The sequence below is a fragment of the Cnephaeus nilssonii genome, assembly GCF_951640355.1.
Source record: "Cnephaeus nilssonii genome assembly, chromosome: 2".
Lineage (NCBI taxonomy): Eukaryota > Metazoa > Chordata > Mammalia > Chiroptera > Vespertilionidae > Cnephaeus > Cnephaeus nilssonii.
The window spans coordinates 21,229,657-21,250,766 of NC_137073.1; the positions used below are offsets into that span (position 1 = coordinate 21,229,657).

Here is a 21,110-nt window from a genome sequence, read left to right on the forward strand (position 1 = left end):
ATCTCTGTCCTTGAAGAGCTGCTGGTTACATTTTTACACAAAAGCTTAGAGGCATTACCTGCAAGGGTTTCTGATGTGAGTTAATGGGGCTTGCGGAGGAGAGAGAATTCGAAATAATGAAGAGCCATGCAATCAGATTTTGAATGTTTTGGCTCTTCCAGATGACTGAGCCAGTGAATGGAAAAAATGTAGCTTAGTACGCTTCATTATGGCTTTGAAAACCTGCAGATAATGACCGTAAATAAAGGGGTGCACAGTTGATCGAATAGGGATGTAATTTAGTGACTAGGAAAAATATTAAGCCTACTGGGTAAAAACAGCTTCGAAAATAGTGTCTTCTAGCTACAAATTATTTTGTTTTATTTTATTTTAAAAATACAGTAGGAAGAGTAAGGGAAAAAGGAAGTTTGACTAAATTTAGCAAAAATACTTGACTTTTTATGGAAATGTTCTACTAATGCAGGCAAGATAAAAACCTAGGGAAACTGGGTTGAAGCCAGATTCAATATCAGCGGCCCATTTTTATGAAACAAGCCAATTGATATTGTTGTCTCTCTGACTGAACTGGAAAGAAAGTTCTGTCTAGCTCACTAGGAGATATGTGGACAATTTGTGAAGAGAAAGAGATCTCTTTCCATGAATTCACTTCCTCCAACCCTTTCCTAATCTCCAGGGCCAAAGATCCCCATTAAAGGGTCTGATAAGAAACTGGGGGTTGGAGGAATGACTAAGAGTGATTGATGAGTGAGAGTCTATCCAATAATTATTCAGATTCTGTACATGTTGCATATATGGATCAGTGGTTTGCATATTTCATGGTATAGTGAGGCTCCCTTCTTAAGACATGGGCATTGTTATCCATGTCAGACAAAGGCACAAAAGGAGCACAGTGAGGTGTATATTTGTAAAGGTCTACAATATGCCAACAAAGGCTATGACATTTGAAGCAACAGGTGCAAAATTGTAATCCAGTGAGTGGGATGGATTTCAACAGCTTAAATGGATTATAAAAAAAATGAAAATAGTAAATCCATGTTACTGTGAGTAAGGCAATATCCAAAATCCTGCTCTACAACATTTCACTCAAGAGAATAAAGAATAAAAGTGTTGTTGGGTGCTGACATTACAAGTAAATGAAGACAGTGGAGGAATAAAGCAATGGGCTTGGAGATGGTGTCCACAAATTGGCTCTAATCTGCAGTTTTAATTCTCTCATAGACAAAGGGTGCTATTGTTGTTTTTTGTCTTTTAAAAAAAGTGATAATTTAGTTGACCTTAATCAAACTATTTTTCACCCTCACACAGTTTTCTTCTAGGTGTCAATATTCATCTTAACCTTCCCAAATTTAGGACAAAACCACTAAGAGGGGAATGTCAAGGGCAAGTTCATCTGAATTCCATGGTCTTCAAGAGAGCCACTATCAAAAAATATTTATGCTAACCAAACACTCAACTCAACCTTTCCTTTTAAAGAAAAAATAAATAATGCTTGGCTATATTCGATACAGTTTCAATTACTCTAGTCAGGCTACCTACAGCATATATATTTATAGTGCTAAAGAAAACCAGATGATAGAAAATACAAATCTACTTTGCCTTAAAACAATCTTATGTCAAAACATAAATTTATGAAATAGTTAAAAGGAGCGTAAATAGAATTTCCTCCTTCATAAGCCATTCAGCTTAAAGGATAGTCATTTAAAATATGACTATTAATTTTAAATCAGTGTTTACTCTTCAGACTACTCCTATGCTGTTTATTAGAGTACTGATATAAATCACTGAAAATAATGCAGTCACCATTATTTTCACTCTTATATCCAGTAAAGAAGTGCCTCTCATTCTAGTGAGGGATGGAGGATGGGGGTGTGGATGCTCAATAATGGTCTATGGGATGATTTAAATTAACTGGGGACAGATAGATTTATACTTTAAATGTCTTCAAGACTTTAAGAAATATGTCTACTGATCTACATTCTACACAATCAAGACCAGTATCTAAATATGTGATTGTGTTTTCAGCAGATTTTTCCAAGTTCAAGATAAATGAAAGATGTTAACTGAGGAAGAAAGTGAATTGGGATCATTCAAACGTGACATATGCTGTTTTGGAATATGCTGATGTGGTTAAAATGGAACTGAACCAGTTCCTACCTGGTTCCATCCTTGGAGCAAACAAGACAAAATACCCAAAGTTCATTGTAGGAAAACAATAGAGACTATGAAGGTCAGATACCTAGAAAAGCAGAAGGTGACACGGTGCCGTTGCTTCTTGAAACCATGACACTGATTCCCGTCTCCACAAAGGGCACAGAGAAGTCCACCACTTCCGAACGTTCCTCATTGATGGTGAGTGAGCCGACTGCCATGACCGCCCGCTGATTGACCACCTGGGTACAAGGCGAAAAAGCACAGCACCTTTATTTATCCTCCCCTCCATCCCCGAGGACCTCAGGCTCTAAGTCTGAAGGGGAGCACGTGGGATGAGAAGAGAACTTACTTCCCCAATCATTCCATTCCACACGTTGTTCACTTTTTTGCCATGCTTCCCATTCGTCACCAGGTAGAGGTCATAGGTAAACTTCACCGTTCTGGAAAGCTTCTTTAGGATGTCAATGCAGAACCCCTTGCAGCATTTTTTCACATTCACTCCCTCATTGGTGGAATTACTGTAGAGGAAAATCCCAAGACCATAGACTGTTAGTACTGGAAAATTTGTTCATAATCATTAGCTACGCTCTTCCGCTACTTTTCACATGGGAAATTGCAGCTCAAAGTGAGGAAGTGGCTTTTCCAAGGACATGCAGTGAGTTTATAACAGCAAAAGTGGAAAGTGCTCTTAATTATGAGATAATCATGACAACGGCTAACAGTTATTGAGTAATTACTATTGGCTATGCACTGTGCTAAATGCTTTGTACTAATTATTGGATTAATCTCCATGACATTTCTCTTAATTAGGTAGTATTTGTATCCCTATTACACAGTGAGAGTGACTGCCTCTTATTTTTAAAAGTTTATAGCACATATACCCTTTTCAGACCAGATCCGATCTAACCTGATTTATAAAAAAATAAATAATGCTTGGCTATATTCGATACAGTTTCAATTACTCTAGTCAGGCTACCTACAGCATATACCGTATATTTATAGTGCTAAAGAAAACCAGATGATAGAAAATACAAATCTACTTTGCCTTAAAACAATCTTATGTCAAAACATAAATTTATGAAATAGTTAAAAGGAGCGTAAATAGAATTTCCTCCTTCATAGTCATTCAGCTTAAAGGATAGTCATTTAAAATAAAAACTTCCTGGAAAATGGAAGAGGATGGGAAATTCGCAGGGGAAGGAGAGTTTTACGATACCCTATCATTGCAGATAGAGGTGTGCAACCAGAGGGACAAAGTAAGGGTGACTGGCTTAGGAAATGCCTTTCCTTATTGAGAAAAAAACCGCCTCAGCCAAGAAGCAGGAGACTTGAGGTTTATCCCCTGCCTGAGTCCATAGATTCATGTCTCATGATTGAGTCATCTGTCTAACCAGGGCTCGTTCATTTTTTGTTTGTTTATATGTTTGTTTTCTTTTTTTTTTAAATTTCTTTATTGATTAACGTATTACATATGTGTCCTCATCCCCCCATTACCCCTCCCAACCCCCGCCCCCACTATGCCCTCACTCCCCTGTTGTCCGTGTCCATTGGTTAGGCTTATATGCATGCATACAAGTCCTTTGGTTGATCTCTCCCCCTTATCCCCTCCCTCCCCTATCTTCGTTCATTCTTAACATTTTCCCTCCCTACCTACATGGCAAGAAGGGTAAAAGGTGACACTATTAAATAGCAATGCCCTTAATCAGAAAAAAAACTCTGTTAAAATACAGAGTTTTTCAAAACTGTCTTAAAAGGTATCATAATCTACCAGGGTTATAGTCATTGCTCTGTGCCAGCCAGCCACCTTGCTTTATTTGCCTGACAAAATCATACTCAAAGGACACCCACAAAAATCAGAAATGCCTTTAAAAAAGAAGGAAGCAGGGGCCTTGACAATTGTTAGCCAAAAGCACGTAGAGACAACTCGTGTAGGAAGACTGAGACCTCTCTGAGAGGCACACTGATTCCACCTTGCACTTGGCGATTGTATTAGCTCCACTCTCTGCCTTTGAGTCACGCATGCCATGGGATATGTGCTCTGCTTGAATATCCCATTGTTGGCACATCTACACTCAAACTATTACCTGAGCACAGAAATGATGTTTACAGAAATTCAACCTCATAATAAGAAAATACCTACATTTCTGCATCATATGAAAAAGTAGGCTATATAGTGCTACATACAGAATGATCACAGCTACATAAAAACAGATGAGCTTAGGAAATATCTGAATGGAAAAACAATAAAATATGAATCATAGCTATTTTTGAATGGTGAAAAATGTTTTTTTCATATTTAGCCCCCCTTACATTATCTATAGTGAGTACATACTACATACATAAATGGATATAAACACACATCAAGCACCTACACTCATGAGTATAAACAGATTTGATCAAATAACTTTGAGATGTGAAATTGGGTTGCAAAATAAAATCTTTATTTCAATGGTTTGCTTATCTCAGAATCACAAACCACCTATTCTGAATGGCTGTTTCACCATTGCCTCCTTCCTATCCTGTCCCCAGTCTCTGCTCAACCAACTTGCTTCTCTCAGCCAGGACCACCGTGGAGATCTTATTTCTGGCCTAGAGGCTGGATAACCTGCTCTGACCCTGCCACCCTCAGCTTAGGGGTCATGTGAGGTTACATCTGTGTATATTTACATATAATGACTGGTGGGCTCAACTCCACAGTGTAACAGAAAGTAGGTACCTTGCCTATCCCCACAATTTCCCAGAGCAGAAGGGGGCCAGGCTGGAATTACAACTGCTATAAGTATATTAAGTTAAGGGCATGTCCAAATAGGATTTACTTCTTGGTATCTGTGACTCTGAAAAATGTGTCAAAATCAAATTATCTTTCTTCCCGGCCACTACAGGCCACACATCGATGCCTCTTGTCCACCTCTTCCCATTTGTGTCTCCCTCACTCTCTGCTGCTTTGCTTCTTTTATCTTCCTTCCCCTGGTCAAGATTCCTGGAAGAGTTTGGACAAGAATTACAGATGTCCCAGGTTTAAGATTCAGGGTCACAGGCATATAGTGGCTTGTATAATTCTTTGGCCTTCCTGGGCACTTTAACCAGTTTATGAGTTAATTATACCCCCACATCTCCTAATACTAAGTTGTTTCTAGATATGAAATCATTGATGCATTTTCCCAACAAGCACCACTGAGTACCTACTCTGTGCATGACATAGAACTAGGCCCTGGGGACACAGGACGAAGAAGACATGCAGCAAATGCAATAGTTGAATTTATCATGGGGTTATGGAAACACAACCAGCTTGTAATGGGGAATTTGTAGTTGATTCCTATAACAGCCCTTATGTGTGTGTGTGCGTGTGTGTGTGCGTGTGTGTGTGTGTGCGTGTGTGTGTGTGTGTGTGTGTGTGTATGACTTAACTACATCGACATCTGAGAAATGGTGCCGATGCACTCTCTCTCAGCTCTCTCCCATCACCCTAAAATAAAGGGTGACTAATAAAAACAAATATAGGGAAAAGGATCCAGGAAGTCCAATTCTTTGGCTCTACAGTTTCCCCGTGTGGCCCCTGGATGTGAGCATGGCCCCGCCAGTCAGACAGAGCTGCTTTCAGATGCCAGGCCTGCTACTAACAACCACGAACACTCAGATGAGTCTCTTCACTCACTGCCTCAGTTTGCTCTTTTGTAAATTGAGAAGACTGATACTTGCTTTGCAGGATAGTTGAGGAGATAAAATAAAGTACCTACGCACCTCTCACATAAGCACTTAAACATATATCTCCTCTCTTCTCACCAATTATTTTTAACAGTTTGGGGGATTAATTGATAGTATGGCCACATTTCTTTCTATGCAGCAAGGCCAGATAATTTTTCCTTAACATTCAACTAGCAGGCTAGAAGAATACTCGGATTTCTCAGCTCATTTCCTATTACCTGTGTTTTTAAAGACTTATGGGTGCCCTCAAGACCCTACCATTTACTAGAAGTAAGAGACAAAGGGTTTTCTCTGGGAGAACAGCTTCAAGAAAACAAATACAACCATGTTATCTAATAAGGATCCTTTTTAGAATCAATTGGCCTGCCTCATGTTGCCTTTAAGAAATGCAATTGATCCAATCGGTGTTAATGTTGGGATTAGTGGAACCTAGTAATTTTCTATTGCTCTCAGGTAAAACAAAGACTAACGCCATCTAGATGCACAGTAAACTTTTTATGTCCCCAAGTGAGAAAAAGAAAGCTGCAAGTCATCACCTCCCACGGGAACTAAACATGTGAATCTGAACCAGTTAATCTGTTTATATTCTTCAGTGGAAAAGTCAATTCTTTCAGAGAGAGTAATTTATTTGGGGGTTCATTTTCTCCAGACAAATGTGACTCAGGACTTGGTGATCTATTGCTTTTGGCTCCAGGGCTTCTGCTTTTAAGACTTTAAACCCTATTATTGATTGTGAAGCGCAAGAGGCCCTACTTACTGGCCACAGTAAAATAGAAAAGTCATTGTTATCCTAAGGGAGGTTTCTCACAGAGGTTATACTCTTTGCTCTGTGCCAGCCACTTAGTTTTCTTCATCTGACCAACTTCTGCTCAAAGAACACCCATTCAAATCAAAACATTGACAACTGTCCCGTTGTTTCCCCAGCTCATCACCCTACAGCACTGCACTAGGCTTCATTCTGTTTCCCAAACTCGATAATCTCTTTCCTGCCTCAGGGCCTTTGCACCAGCTGTTCCCTCTTCCTGGAAGGCAGTTCCCCCAGTTCTTCTCACATTTGGCTCCTTTTCATCCTTTATATATGACCTTAATTCTTAGCTGTATGAGCTAAAGGAGCCCCACGCCCATCAAGCTACCATTCTCTCACACCACCTTCTTTACATCCTTCCCAAAGTTTATCATAACGTGGAACTGCCCTGGTCCTTCATTGGTTGAGTTGATTTTTACCTGTGCATGCTTCATGACTGCCAGACTTCTGTCTTTTCTGTCCATTGATGCATCCCCCGTGCCCAGAACTTTGCCTCACTCATAAACTGTGCTTAATGTGTATTTATTTATTGATCAATTCATTCAAAATTTCAATGCCAAAGAGGCTGACAACTCCAAAAAGGCTGATCATTATCTTTTGAATAATTTCAGAATTTAAATTCCAAAGTGGCTGAGTATTGATAACAAAGTGTTCTCCAAACTGAAGTGTGCCTTCAAAATATATTTAGCAATCATATTTTTAAAAAATTATCTCTATCCCAAGAGCTGAGCTCTGGGGATTTGCATCTTGTATAATGTGGGGAAAAATATCCTTTTACCCATGTTTTCAAGCATCATCAATATCAGTATGTCATGTTCTGTGCTTGCCACTGGGGGTACCAAATTAATAATTCACATTCCAAATTTGGGCAACTTATAATCCAAGAGGAAATACAGACAAACTATATGCCAGAAAAAAATGGTAACAAAGAAAGAGATAGAGTGGAAGGGACTGGATATTTGTGTTCCTTCAAATTCATATGTTGAAACGTAATCCCCAATGTGATGATATTTGGAGGGGGGACCTTGAGGGTAATTTGGACATGAGGGTGAGGTCCTCATGAATGGAATTAGTGCCCTTATAAGAAGAGCCAGGAGAATGTGTTTCCTCTCCTCTGCAATGTGAAGAAAGGACGATAAGCAGAGGACCCTCATCAGACAATGAATCTGCCAGCACCTTGATCTTAGATTTCCAGCCTCCAGAATTGTGAGAAATAAATGTCTGCTTTTTAAGCCACGCAGATTATGCTAACTTGTTATAGCAGCCTGAACTGACTAAGACATGGACACATATCCAGAGTACCGCGAAAGTATGGAGAACTAACCCAACTTGGGGAGGGAGGAGTTAAGACTTACAGGACAAGCAAGAACTAGTGAAAGGAGGCGATCAGAAAACGCTCTGAACAAAAAAGTAGATTTCCATCCAATGGTAGGCCTTTTCCTTTAGTGAATCCACCACAAGGGTGGTATTTTTGTTTACGTTTGCAGTAGCAAAGACTATAATCAGGGCCTTGGACTTGGCCATGAAGTCTTGTGCTTCTCCAAAAGGTTTATATGTTAGGGAGAAGCCTTCACCAGAGGCTCTGATACAAAAGTCCATTCCTTTTTCAATTGTAATGAAAGAGGAAGTGGCGTAGGTGCCATGCTTGCTTGCTGCTGCTGAGCTGGGATACTGCCAGGAGGTCAGGTCCCCTTGATCACACCAGAAAGTCATTTGTAAGGTGTGTGTTGATCCCCAACTGGAGAGAACTTTTAAAAGGTTTTGAAAAGTTTGGATCTAGGAAATATAAAAGAGATGGAAGGAAGTGAAAGATGTGGGCTTGGGGGAGAGGGGCAGCCAGAAAAATACAAAGAAATTAATTGTTTAAGGAAAGATTGAAAGAGAGGGTTGATTCCGCATAATGGCTAGAACATGGACCAGCCTTTGAGCCCTGCCTCTTCCATTTACCAGCTGACTGGCTTTAAATGCGTTTCTTAATTTTTTCCCTAACTCCATTGTTATCATGTCTAAAAATGACAAAATTGCTTACCTTGCATTGCGGTTGCTAAAATTAAATAAGGCAAACCACTTGGAGTAGTTCCAGTTTAAGTATTTAAAAAATCTATCATCCTATATAATAAAGATGTAATATGCAAATGGTCATTATGCCGTGAAGCATAACGACCGACCAAGTAACGACTGGAACACAGATCAGCAGGAGGGTGGGGCAGCGAGCTACAAGCGGGCAGCAGAGAGCTACAGGAGGGGGCAGGGCAGCAAGCTATGGGGCGGGGGGGGGGGGCACGGAGGGAGCTACAGGAGGGTGGGGCAGCGGGCGGAGAGCTACTGGAAGGTGGCAGCGAGCTAATGGCACACAGATTCGTGCGCAGGGCTACTATTTACATTATACTTATTATAACAGGGCATATTTTACATTACTCTGTATTCTTTTATAGATTTTGTTATTATCAAGGACAAATGCCAATTAAAGGATTGGGAAAAATTCAACGTGACAGGGTCCCCGACTCACTTGATTTTGACGAACTTCCGACAGGGTACAGTGTTCCTCACACACGACTCGGTCAGCGGGTCTATGTCTTCCACGATGACAAACGGGGCCTCCTCAAGGGTGACAATGCTCAGATGGTTGTCGTCCGGCTCACAGTCCGAAAAGGACTTGTACCTCGGCCACACGGCGTGCCTCAGGCTCAGGGTCTGGTTCTCCCACTTGCCCACCTGCATCATAAAGACAAAGACAGGCCTGTGCTTTCTAGCACAACTGATTTCTAGAAAGGGGCGTTTTTCCCCATAAGAGGAACAGGAGAGAAATCCATCCATCTTAATGGTTTTCCTGCTACTTGCCTCAACGTACGCATCTGCTTTACATGTTGAGAAAAGCGGGGACAGCGGGAGAGCAGAATATTGGGCACAGACTCGCCCCAGACTAATGACATCACGGGGGTTTTGCCTAAGCACTAACACTTTTAGAGCTCCCCAGGTGACTCCCAAGTCCTGCCAGAGTTCAGGATCACCAATGTCACAAAAATAGCACGAATTTTTAGAAGCAGAGAGACCTGGGCTTGAATCTTCAACTCTGCCACTTATTAGCTGTACAACCCCAGGCAAGCTCTTAATCGCTATGAGTATCTGTTTCTCATCTGAAACTATTCCACCTACTTTAAAGGTGCCTATAGTTGGCATAATTCCAACTGCTTTATAAAGATGTTGTGAGAACTTTTCATTGATTTGAGAGAAACATCAATTTGTTCCACTTAGTTATGCATTCATTGGTTGATTCTTGTATGTGCCCTGACCTGGAATCGAACCCACAACCTTGGCGTATCGGGACGATGCTCTAACCAACTGAGCTACCCGATCAGGACAGGATGTGTGGGAATTAAACAAGGCAATTTATGAAAAACATATAGCACAGTGCCCGGCACAGAGTAAGGACCACATACTTTTCTTTTTAAGTATAGAAGAGAGACAACAAAAAGGAGGAAGATTTTTAAAAAAAAATGCAATATATAAAAAAAAAAAAAGAGGAAAAGGGGAGAGGAAGATGAAGTAGAGGGAAGATTAGGGGGAGAGACAACACCAGGGGGACAGAGCAGGTGAGGAAACAGAAGCCAAGCTCAGACATAGTTCTATTTAAGTTGCAGATTGAGGTGAACTTTTATTAATCCAGCACAGAGTGGAGACTTCTGCTTAGTACACATCAAGACCTGTCAAAATAGAATCGATGTGTTCCCTCAGAGCAGCAGCCGGCATCTTAGTGAAATCAAATTAAAGGCTGTATGTTTTGAACCTTAATTTTATTTGACAGCTTGTTGGCACTATTCGCATGCACATAGGAGAAAGCTGCCCCCAGCATCGCACTTTCTCTTTCTTCGCCCTCCTCCCACATGCAATTGCTTGACACCACAGGTCAGCCTTTTAATTGTAATATCAACCTCAAGAAAAAGACCTCGTCTGAAATGCTAAGTGCCAAGTCCAGGCTCGCCTGTGTTGACATGACCCACCGGACCCTCCCCCTGGAATGTAAGTGTCACCAGAAATGAATCGCAGGTCCTTCAAGAGAATTCAGACTCTCTGGATACCAGGAGAAGTGAAGAGGTGTGTGTGTGGGGGGGGGGGGGGGGATAAGGCAGCCAATGTTCTCTAAGATGACCTCATCATTTGGACTGGAAAATCTTTATTTCTTGTAGAGAAATAGCCCATGTGGATAATTAAAAAATTGTCCAGCTTCACGGATACCTTTCTTTTTAAGATAGGAAGGGGAGCAGAGTAGTTTGGGCAAACAAACATGTTCGTCTACCCATGCTGTGATATGTAACACTAGCTGGAGAGAATGTTGAGCCCATCAAATTCTTCATTCATTCAACACGGATTTATTGAACACCAACTCTGAGCTGGCACCAGCCTGGGAACACTGATGGATGAAAACAGAACACTTCCTTCCTCCTTGGAACTATCAGTTGATGCAGGTCAAAGGTCAAACCTTTAATAATAAATAGATTAAAGACATATCCAAGCTTTTCCTTTTGGAGAATGTTATACCAACTCCCCTTGTTTTTTCTTCCACAGGCTGGGTAGTTCAGTGGGTAAGCAAATGGCTTTTGGAGTCAAACAGAACAAAATATTAATCCTGGCTTCACTCATTAGCTGAGTAGCCTTAGGAAAGTCATTCATCCTCTCTGAGATTCACTTTTCCTATCTGTAAAATTCAGATAATCACAGGATACACCTTTCAGGACTGTAGTGAGATTTGAATGAGCCAAAAATATGCAAGAAACATTGAGCATAGAACTTAGCACGTAGCTGCTATTATTTTATTATTGTAGTAGGCATTTAAAATGTAGCTCAAATATCACATAATCTTTAAAGGAATTCCTGTCTTCCCTAGTAATATGGAACTTTGCACCTATCTCCACCATAGCATTTGATGTTATAATTGTAACAATATCACTTTGGGGCCAGAAAATGTGGCAATATCACCCCAAATCCTACATGATGAGGATTATTATTCCAACTTCACAATTCAGACAACGAAAGCACAGCTAATAAGTGGTGGAACCAGAGCTATAGTCTGGGGAATGTCTGAATCTAAAGATGCTTTCCTACCAGTGCGTCTATTAACTGATCTGCATTCATCATATTATAGCTCCAATACCCTTTCTTCCTTCAGTGACAAGCACTAAGGTCCCAAAAATACATAAATAGAGGCAAAGACTGTTTAGCTAGCAGATCTATGGTGATGTCATTGACCACATCACATAACCTACACTGTGGGAGGCAGGCAAAAGTTCCATCCAGCTCAAGGCTGACTCATGGAGAGAGAGAGGTAGCAAAGGTTTATGAGTTCCCAGAGTGCAATAACTTCCTAAATCTTCTCTCTCTCCCTTCCCAACATGTCTAAGTAAGCACCCATGAGTTGGCCAAGGAGGGTGGAAGTGAGCGGTGGGTGGAAAAACTTGATCAGAAGCTGAAGTTGCTGTGTAAACAATGCCCTAGATCCTGAGAGCTCTTGTCTACTTCTCTGAGTCTGACAGGCTCCCATTCCAGACAAATATCCCAACTCCAAGATTTTATATACCAGACAGAGAACAGACATCCTTCTCTTTCCCCTCTGATATCCTATTTCAAAGGACTATAAATGAGTCCAGTTTTTATAAACATAAGTATTTATTGAATGGCTACTGGGTACCAAGAACTGTGCTAGACACTAAGGATACTATAGAGAAAACAACAAATTACTTGCATGGAATTCTTACGCTGATTGGGAAGACACACATGGGTCAAATAATTACACAAAAGTATATATCATGCAAACCAGGAGGAAGAAAAAAAAGTGAGTGGGTATATGAGAGAAGAGATGGGGGGGAAATCACAGAAGGTTTCCCAGAGGAGGTGACACAAACTGAGATTGCATATCTAAGGTGAGTGGGTGGGAAGTAAGAGGGAGTGGAGGAAGGAAGAGTACTCCAAGAAGGCATGGGCCAGATGATGCAAAGCCTTGTAGGTCCTGACAAGGAGTTGAGATTTACCCTAAGAGTTAATTTAGTCTGTTTAGCCAAAATGGAAAATGATATATGGAAGTCATCATGAACATATTTCTGTATATTACCTGTCCAAAAGTGAAGGTTCTTTGCTTCCTCAATCCATTTCCTTCCTTTTTTATTATGGAAAAAAATTAACTCATACAAAAGAGAGCAGTAAAATAAATCTCCATATTCCCATTATTTTGCTTCATTAGTTACTAACTCATGCCAGTCTTGTTTCATTTATACTCTGCCACTTTTTCCATGCTATATTGAAGAAAGTCCCAACTATCATGTCATTTCATTCAAAAATTCTTACTTTGATTTAAATATCTAACCTCCATTTGCTTAATAATAGTATACCTCAACAATCTATATATTTATGTATTTGCTTCACTCATTAGATTATGATTCCCCAGTCTAACAGATATTTTTTTTTAAACATGGTGATTGATTTCTATGTCCCCAGCTTTTAACTCAGGCTCTAGTACAAGGAGAGATTTAATGGATAGTTGTTGATGGAATGAATGAACACACAGCTTGAATTTTAAAAAAATGTCCATGAGTCAGAAAATACTAGTAGATTGATCAGTGTATCCTTATATGCCTCGACTATGGAATCTTGCACCCTAAGGAATGACGTAAACTGAGCCCATGGGAATTTTCCCTGGGACTTTTGCTGGGACTAGTAAAACAGGGTGGGCATGACAAAAGAACCCATCAGAGATTAAACATGGAGCTAAAAAACAGAGCAGAGAGCAATAAAGTCTTGATGGCATTGCCTGAGCTCTTATAACAATAAAAGTTGACAATCACTAAGCCCTTTGTACCATTCTTAGCACTAGTTTAATTCTTATAAACAATTTATACCCAAGAAAAAAGGCGAGGGAAGACGATTTTTATCTCTATCATGAATTTTTTGTACTTAAAAACATTCCCAAACTCACCCAGATAGACTGTGAGAGAAGAAAAAAAATCTTTACCTTCAAAATAAACTGCATTTTGGTGATAAACCTTTGAGTGTTTTCAGCAAGTACACTGAAGTTTTGAGGACAAAGAAAAATAATTGACCTCTGATGGAGAAAAGTTATTTTGTTAAAAGAAATACGAAAAGGGGAAATTAACTTTTAATGATTTTTTATTCATTCTTATTAATAAAATTTAAATTCGCTTTTAGAAAGTGAATTGCTCTTAATGTCCTAGAAAGCGTTTTGTGAAAGGGTAGTGATTACTTCTTGAAAGGTTCAGCCAATACTTTCCCAGAACAGAGTTGATTTCATCTCCAGGAATAGTCTCTTAAGTTAATATTTACCCCTTCATGCCTGGGTAAATTCAGAGACATGTCACAGAGGCTGCAAGAAATTAGGTTAATAGATGTGTGTGGCTCTCCTTTCAGAGATATGAGTGTTGGATCTTACTTGATCTATTCATGAAATGCTTACAAGAGACAATTAAAATCTCTTTATTACTGGCCTCCTCATTTCCCAAACCATCTCCTAAAAACATATATCTAAACACCCCTACTCAACTTCTTCCATGATGCATTCTGCCTACAGAATCCAATCCAGACTCCCCTTTACATTAAAGCAGTGGTTCTCAACCTTTTTAATGCCGCGACCCTTTAATACAGTTCCTCATGTTGTGGTGACTCCCAACCATAAAATTATTTTCGTTGCTACTTCATAACTGTAATTTTGCTACTGTTAATGAATCGTAATGTAAATATCTGTGTTTTCCGATGGTCTTAGGCTCTACAGCAGCGGTTCTCAACCTGTGGGGTCACGACCCACAGGTTGAGAACCGCTAGCAGGGTCACCTAAGACCATCGGAAAACACAGATATTTACATTACGATTCATTAACAGTAGCAAAATTACAGTTATGAAGTAGCAACGAAAATAATTTTATGGTTGGGAGTCACCACAACATGAGGAACTGTATTAAAGGGTCGCGGCATTAAAAAGGTTGAGAACCACTGCATTAAAGGATCCTGTGATATAGGTACAACTAACCTTGTTACACTCTCATTGATCTATCACATTCTCGTTCTTATACACCCTATACATAATCTCACACTAAAACATGTGCACCTTCAAAACACACATACTCACTATGTATACCTACACATACTCACTACGTATACATATAAATGTCCATGTGTGTATATGTGTGTATATATGTCACATGCCTATCCATTATATATAAACCTATAAATACACACCTACATGCATACACTCATACCTACCCAAACACAACACACACATATATACACTCACACACACACACAACTACACAAACACACATACCTAGCCCATACCTAAACACACTTCTACACACACATACACACACACACACATACACACATTACTAAGCCACAGTGATGTACCTAGTTTTCACTTCTTACCACACATACCTTGAATAACATCCACTTCCCTACTTTGCCTGGACTATTTCTTCTACCTGAAATTCCTCACCTTATTATCTCCACAGTTTGAAATCCTACCCATTCTTTCCAGGTCCAGCTCAAACACCACTTCTCCCATGGAGCCTAATTCTCCAGCTGGATTTCATTTTGCATTTTCTGTGCCTCCAGAACATTTTCTTTTTGAATTCTCCCACTTGTCCATTCATGCCCTCCACACACATGCATCCGGTGCTGTACCCTGTGCCAGGCACTGCAGGAGGCTCTGGGGCTACAACTGTGAACAGCCCAGGCCCGGTCCCCACCCTCAGTTTCCAGTCTGGTTGGAGAGAAGTCAAAGCTCAATGGCAATAAAGCAAGATGACTGCCTGCTGGGGTAAGCGCAGGACGCTACTAAAGCAGACAGCCACCTGCTCTGGAAGGAACCAAAAGATGCTTCCTGTAGGAAGTGGCTTCCAACTATGAGCCAGACCAGCAGAGTTGTGGTGTGGCTAGATAAAGGTTTTATCATTATCCTCAGGGCAACGGAGGGGTATAGAGGGGTGGGGGTAGGGTGATTGAAGACTTTTAACCAGGGGAGGGCTAAATCATTCTGATGTATTAGAAAACTTCTTACCAATGTAGTGGCCAAAAAAATTGTGAATTCAGAAAGATGGGTTAGGAGGCAGTTGCATTAATCTGGATGAGGCTCACATAGGACCATCTCGGTGAGGCCGGCATAACTCATGAGATCTCAAAGTGGTAGAATCAATAGAACTTGGAGACCAATTGTATAACTGTATGTAAGTGGGGAGCGATGACCCAGGCTGCACTGAATTACAGTTCTGTTGAGTATCCGGCCTGGCCAGGCTTCCACAACCACGTGACCCCCATCGGCTATGCTATAGCATTCACCCACAAGCCAGTTCAATAAATATTTGCTAAACTGAACTCGATTCAGACTGTAGCATACCATCCATTTTTACTTGGAATTCCAAGTTAAAAGAGGAAAATGACCTGTTTACTCAGCTCCTCTCCTTGGAGACAAGACAACAGGGATTACAAAATTAAATATCAGAAAGGAAATTGATTAAAACTGACGACAGAAGCAGAGTTCACACTGCCTGGGGTCTAGCTTGCCTGTCCCCGGTTAGCTTGTTGGGTGATTTCATAACCAAGGTGGAAAGAGGCCTTAAAACAAACACTCCGTGTGTGCAAAACATCGGAAAACATTTCCCTTTGGATAATAAGCAATGATTTACTCCCAAGCTGGAGAAATGAGTAATTAACTCCTCAGGAAGATAAATTTAAGGAGAAAAACAAGGCAAACAGGAGGCCAATTTCTCTCCACCTGAAATATAAAGTCTTCCAAAGGACATGAGATAAATGGCCGTGAAGGAAATTTAAAATGATTTAATGTCCATACTTAGCATAACTAACATCATTGATTAGCATCACTTCCATGCCTCTGCATGCAAATCTAATACTGTAAGCAAGCTCATAGCAGGGTTACACACAAGTAAGTTTGTGCTGGGTGGCTGCTTGAAACGTGACACAGATTTCAATTTGATTGATCAGGAAACTAGAGCACAGATGTGTGAGCCATGGCCTGATATGAAGTTGAAATGTACTCTATCTGGACAACCTTGCAATTGAGTCCAATGATATTTTTTTAAAACCAAACCCCAAGTGAAATTTCATCCAAAGCAGCTAGAGTCTGCTGGAACAAAATGTCTCATTGGAACCAAACTTTCCCCTTCGTGGTATATTCAGTTTCTGCTACAAGGAAACTGTTGCCCGGGCGGGGTGGCTCAGGTGGTTGGGTGTCGTCCTGAGCACCAAAAGGTTGCTGGTTGATTCCTGGTCAGGGCACATGCTGGGTTGTGGGTGTGTTCCCCCGGTCGAAGTGCATGCAGGAGGTAACCAATCTATGTTTCTCTCTCACATCAATCTTTCTCTCTCTCGTTTCCTCTCTCTCTAAAATCAATTTAAAAAACATTTTTTAAAAAAGAAACTGCTGAAAAGCAGGTGTGGGTCAAACCTATTTTGTCTTCAATGCCCTGAAGCCACAGAGGGCCAATGGCAGAATGACACTAAGAATTGCTTTCCAGCTACGGAGGGAACATGTCTACTACCTTTGAATGCACTGTCTTAAATGGGACTAGGAGACTTCAGCATGAATAAGAACCTCTCCTTGGGAGCTAATTAAGAAGGCAGACTCCTAGATCTCAGGAGTGCCTGCATCAGTAGGTCTGGGAGGAGGCCTGGGAACCTGACGTTTGAACCAGGATCTAGGTCATTCTATTCCAGGTGGTCTGAGGACCACATTTTGAGAAGCACCTGAAGGACTGTACCTATGGGTCCCAGCAGGATTAAATACGGCATAAGAAAAGATGGAAATCTTTCTTCTTGGGTTACTTATGTAACCAGTAGCAATTGCCAGCAGATCTAAATGAGTTTAATCAGCTATTAGAGCCTTAATTAAATTCCTTTCAGTTGAAATTTCAGAATTGCCTAATTGTTACACAGCTCACATTGGAGCAGTTGATTTTTTCTTCCTATAATAACTGCTCTCAGGATAATCTAATATCTTCATGGATAACCGTGTCAGCTATTTTAGATCCCAGCACTGAGATGGGAATTCATGGAGATGTGTTTTGATCATTGTTATTTCCATAAAACAACTCGAATACTTGCTTCCTTTCTCCTCTTTATGTTCAGCCAAGAGCAGAAGAGCTCAATGCTTGTTTGACCTCCAACTTGATGAAAGTCTCTGGGACCACGAGCTACAATTTCCTTTAGAAGTTCATGTATAATCTTCCGTCCTCCACAGTTTCTCTGTTCCCCAAGTTCTATTTCTCTGGTTTTCTTTTAATTCTTTGTGTGCTCTCAAAAGTGATGTGTCCTGGTAATTAGCTAAACAGTTAATAGTGTTTTCTTTATCTTCTTTGGTGCCACACTGGAATGATCTAACAGGAGAGGCTTGAAAATTCAGCAGAACATAAAAAGAAGCTCTTTCACAATTACTCATTAATTTTTTGAACATGTTCTTGGGAGTCCTTTATTGAGCAACTTCCATATCAATCCATCGACTGCAGGCTGGGATAATGATTATTAAATAATTAGCAATTATAATAACTGGCAATTCTTGAGGGACCACCCCACCATGCCTTTTTTTCTTTTTACCCTCGCAGACCTGTAAAGAAAAGGCCAAGAAATAACCTTTAATTTCCTGATTAGGAAATGGGGGGGGGGGGCTTAAGTGACTTGCCCAAGAGCAAACAGAGACTGAGAGCTTTTGGAAGCTGAGCTCAGACTACCTGACTTCAGAGCCTGGAGCCATTATCAGCCTTTGATATCCCCAAGACTGCCATCAGACTTGCTTTGGGAAATATTAAGGCAAGCAGGAGCCGTTGGCTTTGTTGCTAGAATGCTCCATGGATCTGCTGCAGAAAGTGGTGGCCTGGGGGGCGGGAGCACCTGAGTTCTGCCTCGCACTGTGCAGAGTCTCTGTCTTCCTTTTCTGTGAAGTACAGCCAGAGGTGGTCATCTTGCACTTTTCTTTCGTGTACCCCAGTTTTATTTCCTCACTTGACCTGTGAATTGATTCTTCTAAGGACCTTGAATTCCACCAGGAAAAGGCCTCTACTAGCAGGGCCGCAGTGAGCCCTCGCCGGCTGGAAGTTGCATTCTACTGCTATTAACACTGACATGCAAGAAACGATTAGAATAATAGATCAGGGGGAAAAAATCCACCGCTCAAATGTGACCTGAGTGACAATTAGTTAATTTGGGGATTTCAACCAAGCGGAATGTAATTAAGCCTCTAACAGCTGATTAGCCTTTTTCTTCGCCTCTGTAATCATCCCCATTCCTTACATAAGGGGCCTTAGAAGACAGGATTCCATCTTCCCTCTGTGTCATGTTGCACTTGAGATGCTGACGGCCAAGGCACCGCAGGCCTGTTTATAGTGCTGCATCTGTTATTATCAAAACTCAAACATAAACTTGGTTGAACTCCTTAAAGGGCTGCTGCCTTGGAGAAGAAAACCAGAATGCATATAGGTCTGCAAAAACAGTCCAGGAGGAGATGTGGGGGGTGGGGGGGGGGATGGGACAATCACAAAAACTGAAAAGGGTGAGGGGAAGAATAAGGATGTAATATTGGATCAGAACTTGACCCAAGGTCAGTCCTCTTTAACAGTAATAGTGATCACCATTATTACTTTTAACACCTTCACAAAGACAATTTAGAAAAACTGGAAAGGTTTCTTTGACCTTCTAATGTACTTTTTTGGGTAAATTTCAAAGATCAGTGTCATTTCTGCTTGTAAGAGAAATGAAATGCCGTTTGCAATCTGGTAGAGTAAATAGCCCTTTTTGGGAGTATTTACCTGAATGACATTTAGCAGCTCTTATTCCCTCGATAGAGTTGCCAGTAAGAGTTAGGATGCAGTCAAGAGATGCTTACTCTGATGCTGGGCTAATAGCTGCTTGCATTTATTGGGATTATCAAGTCATTCTCACTAGCCTGAAAATTATGACAAGGTTGGATATGAATACAGATGTGACTTCTCCTCTTACAATTGGGCAACTTTTAAAAATAGAAACCTTGAAAAGTAGCAAACTTTTGGACTGTCTAACATTCATGAAAGGAGATAAGTTCTAGGTAATTAAGTTGCAGACTAGGGAAGCAGGAGACGTCAATGCATCAAGTCTGACTTAGGCGATGGAATAGGCCCAAAGCTGATGGATTTCCTCACTCAATGTTATGTAAAATGGCCAACTTCATTTGGATCTTGGCCCTGAGCTTTTAAAGTTAACCTCATTGACAGTGTCTGCAGAGTTTTAAAATAAGGTTATAAGACCCGGGGGTATCGATCAGCTGCAAAGCATTTTATCCCCTCATCCGTGAAAAGTTACTGGATTGTGAAAGTTGAAGTGTTTGGAACTTGGTGTCAGGTCTCTGATGGGCATTTGTTTTTTGTATTGGTTTTTTTTTTTTTTCATATTTGGGGCAAAACAATAAATTTAAATTTTTGAGATGGACATTTTCCTCCTTTCATATGAAAGGGTAAGCCAGGGATTGGTGCCTGAGGCCCTGCTGGTTATTATGAAGATGCTAACCAAAGCCCTTGTGCATGAGTGAAATCCATCACTGTGATAAACGCACACGGATCAGAATTTCAATTCTCTGTAGATAAGATGGTATTTTGACAATCATTTTTCTTTGCTCAGCTCTGGCCCCAAACTATTTGCTCCAGGCTTGTCTGAGCCCTAAAGTATTCCAGGGAGAGGATCCTCTGCAATACTAAAGCCAGCAGAAGATTTAATGGTGAGGAAACAGTAATAAGCTGAACCACAGCTTTGCCCACTGTTAAGAATATGATTAGAAGACAGTGGGGGAGACGAGGATCCCCTTGGGATGGGCCAGATTAAGTCTTGGCATTTCAAAACTAAAGCCTAAGTAACCCTCTGTCTAGCCCAATTTCATCCAAACCTATTAACCTTATCTTGGACACTAATGAACAATTCCAGAGCCCTGTAGATTTACTGGGAGGAAATGACAATCATGGTGCCTAACCAGGCAAGCATTGTTTTCTCTGTTGAATTATACCAGCTAACTCAATAGGGTTAAAAACTCTAGAATTGGAGTCAGAAGACCCAAGTTCAAGTTCAACTATGATGCTTATGAGCAACGTCACATTAAATAAAATAAAACAATTCCGATTCACACAAACTAGGCTAGGCTGGAACCCCAAGGTTCCTAATTATTCCGACTGTTACAACCAATAAATGAAGCTATTTCCAGGAGTTTGGTTACTTAGGGTTGGATGACATTGATTTATTGGTTAATTCATTCAACAAATGTTTACCGAGTACCTAGTATGTGTCATAAACTGTTCTATCACTGGTGATGCAGCAGTAAATAGGCTCTAAGCTGGGGGTCAGCAAACTTTAGCCCAAGGGCCAACTATTTTTGTACAGCCCACGAGCTAAATGCATGCTGCATTTTTAAATGGTTGAAA

General features: G+C 40.7%; 1 protein-coding gene across 1 annotated transcript in view; it reads right to left on the reverse strand.

The window, feature by feature from the left end:
* GRIN2A (glutamate ionotropic receptor NMDA type subunit 2A) overlaps nt 1-21,110 on the reverse strand; it is a gene marked incomplete at both ends in the record, with an annotated part of 366,842 nt that overhangs the window by 69,355 nt on the left and 276,377 nt on the right. Inside the window, 3 exons of the mRNA XM_079798403.1 lie at nt 2,237-2,390; nt 2,501-2,669; nt 9,171-9,376. Of these exons, the coding sequence (XP_079654529.1) occupies nt 2,237-2,390; nt 2,501-2,669; nt 9,171-9,376 (529 nt within the window). The remainder of the gene's footprint in view (nt 1-2,236; nt 2,391-2,500; nt 2,670-9,170; nt 9,377-21,110) is intronic.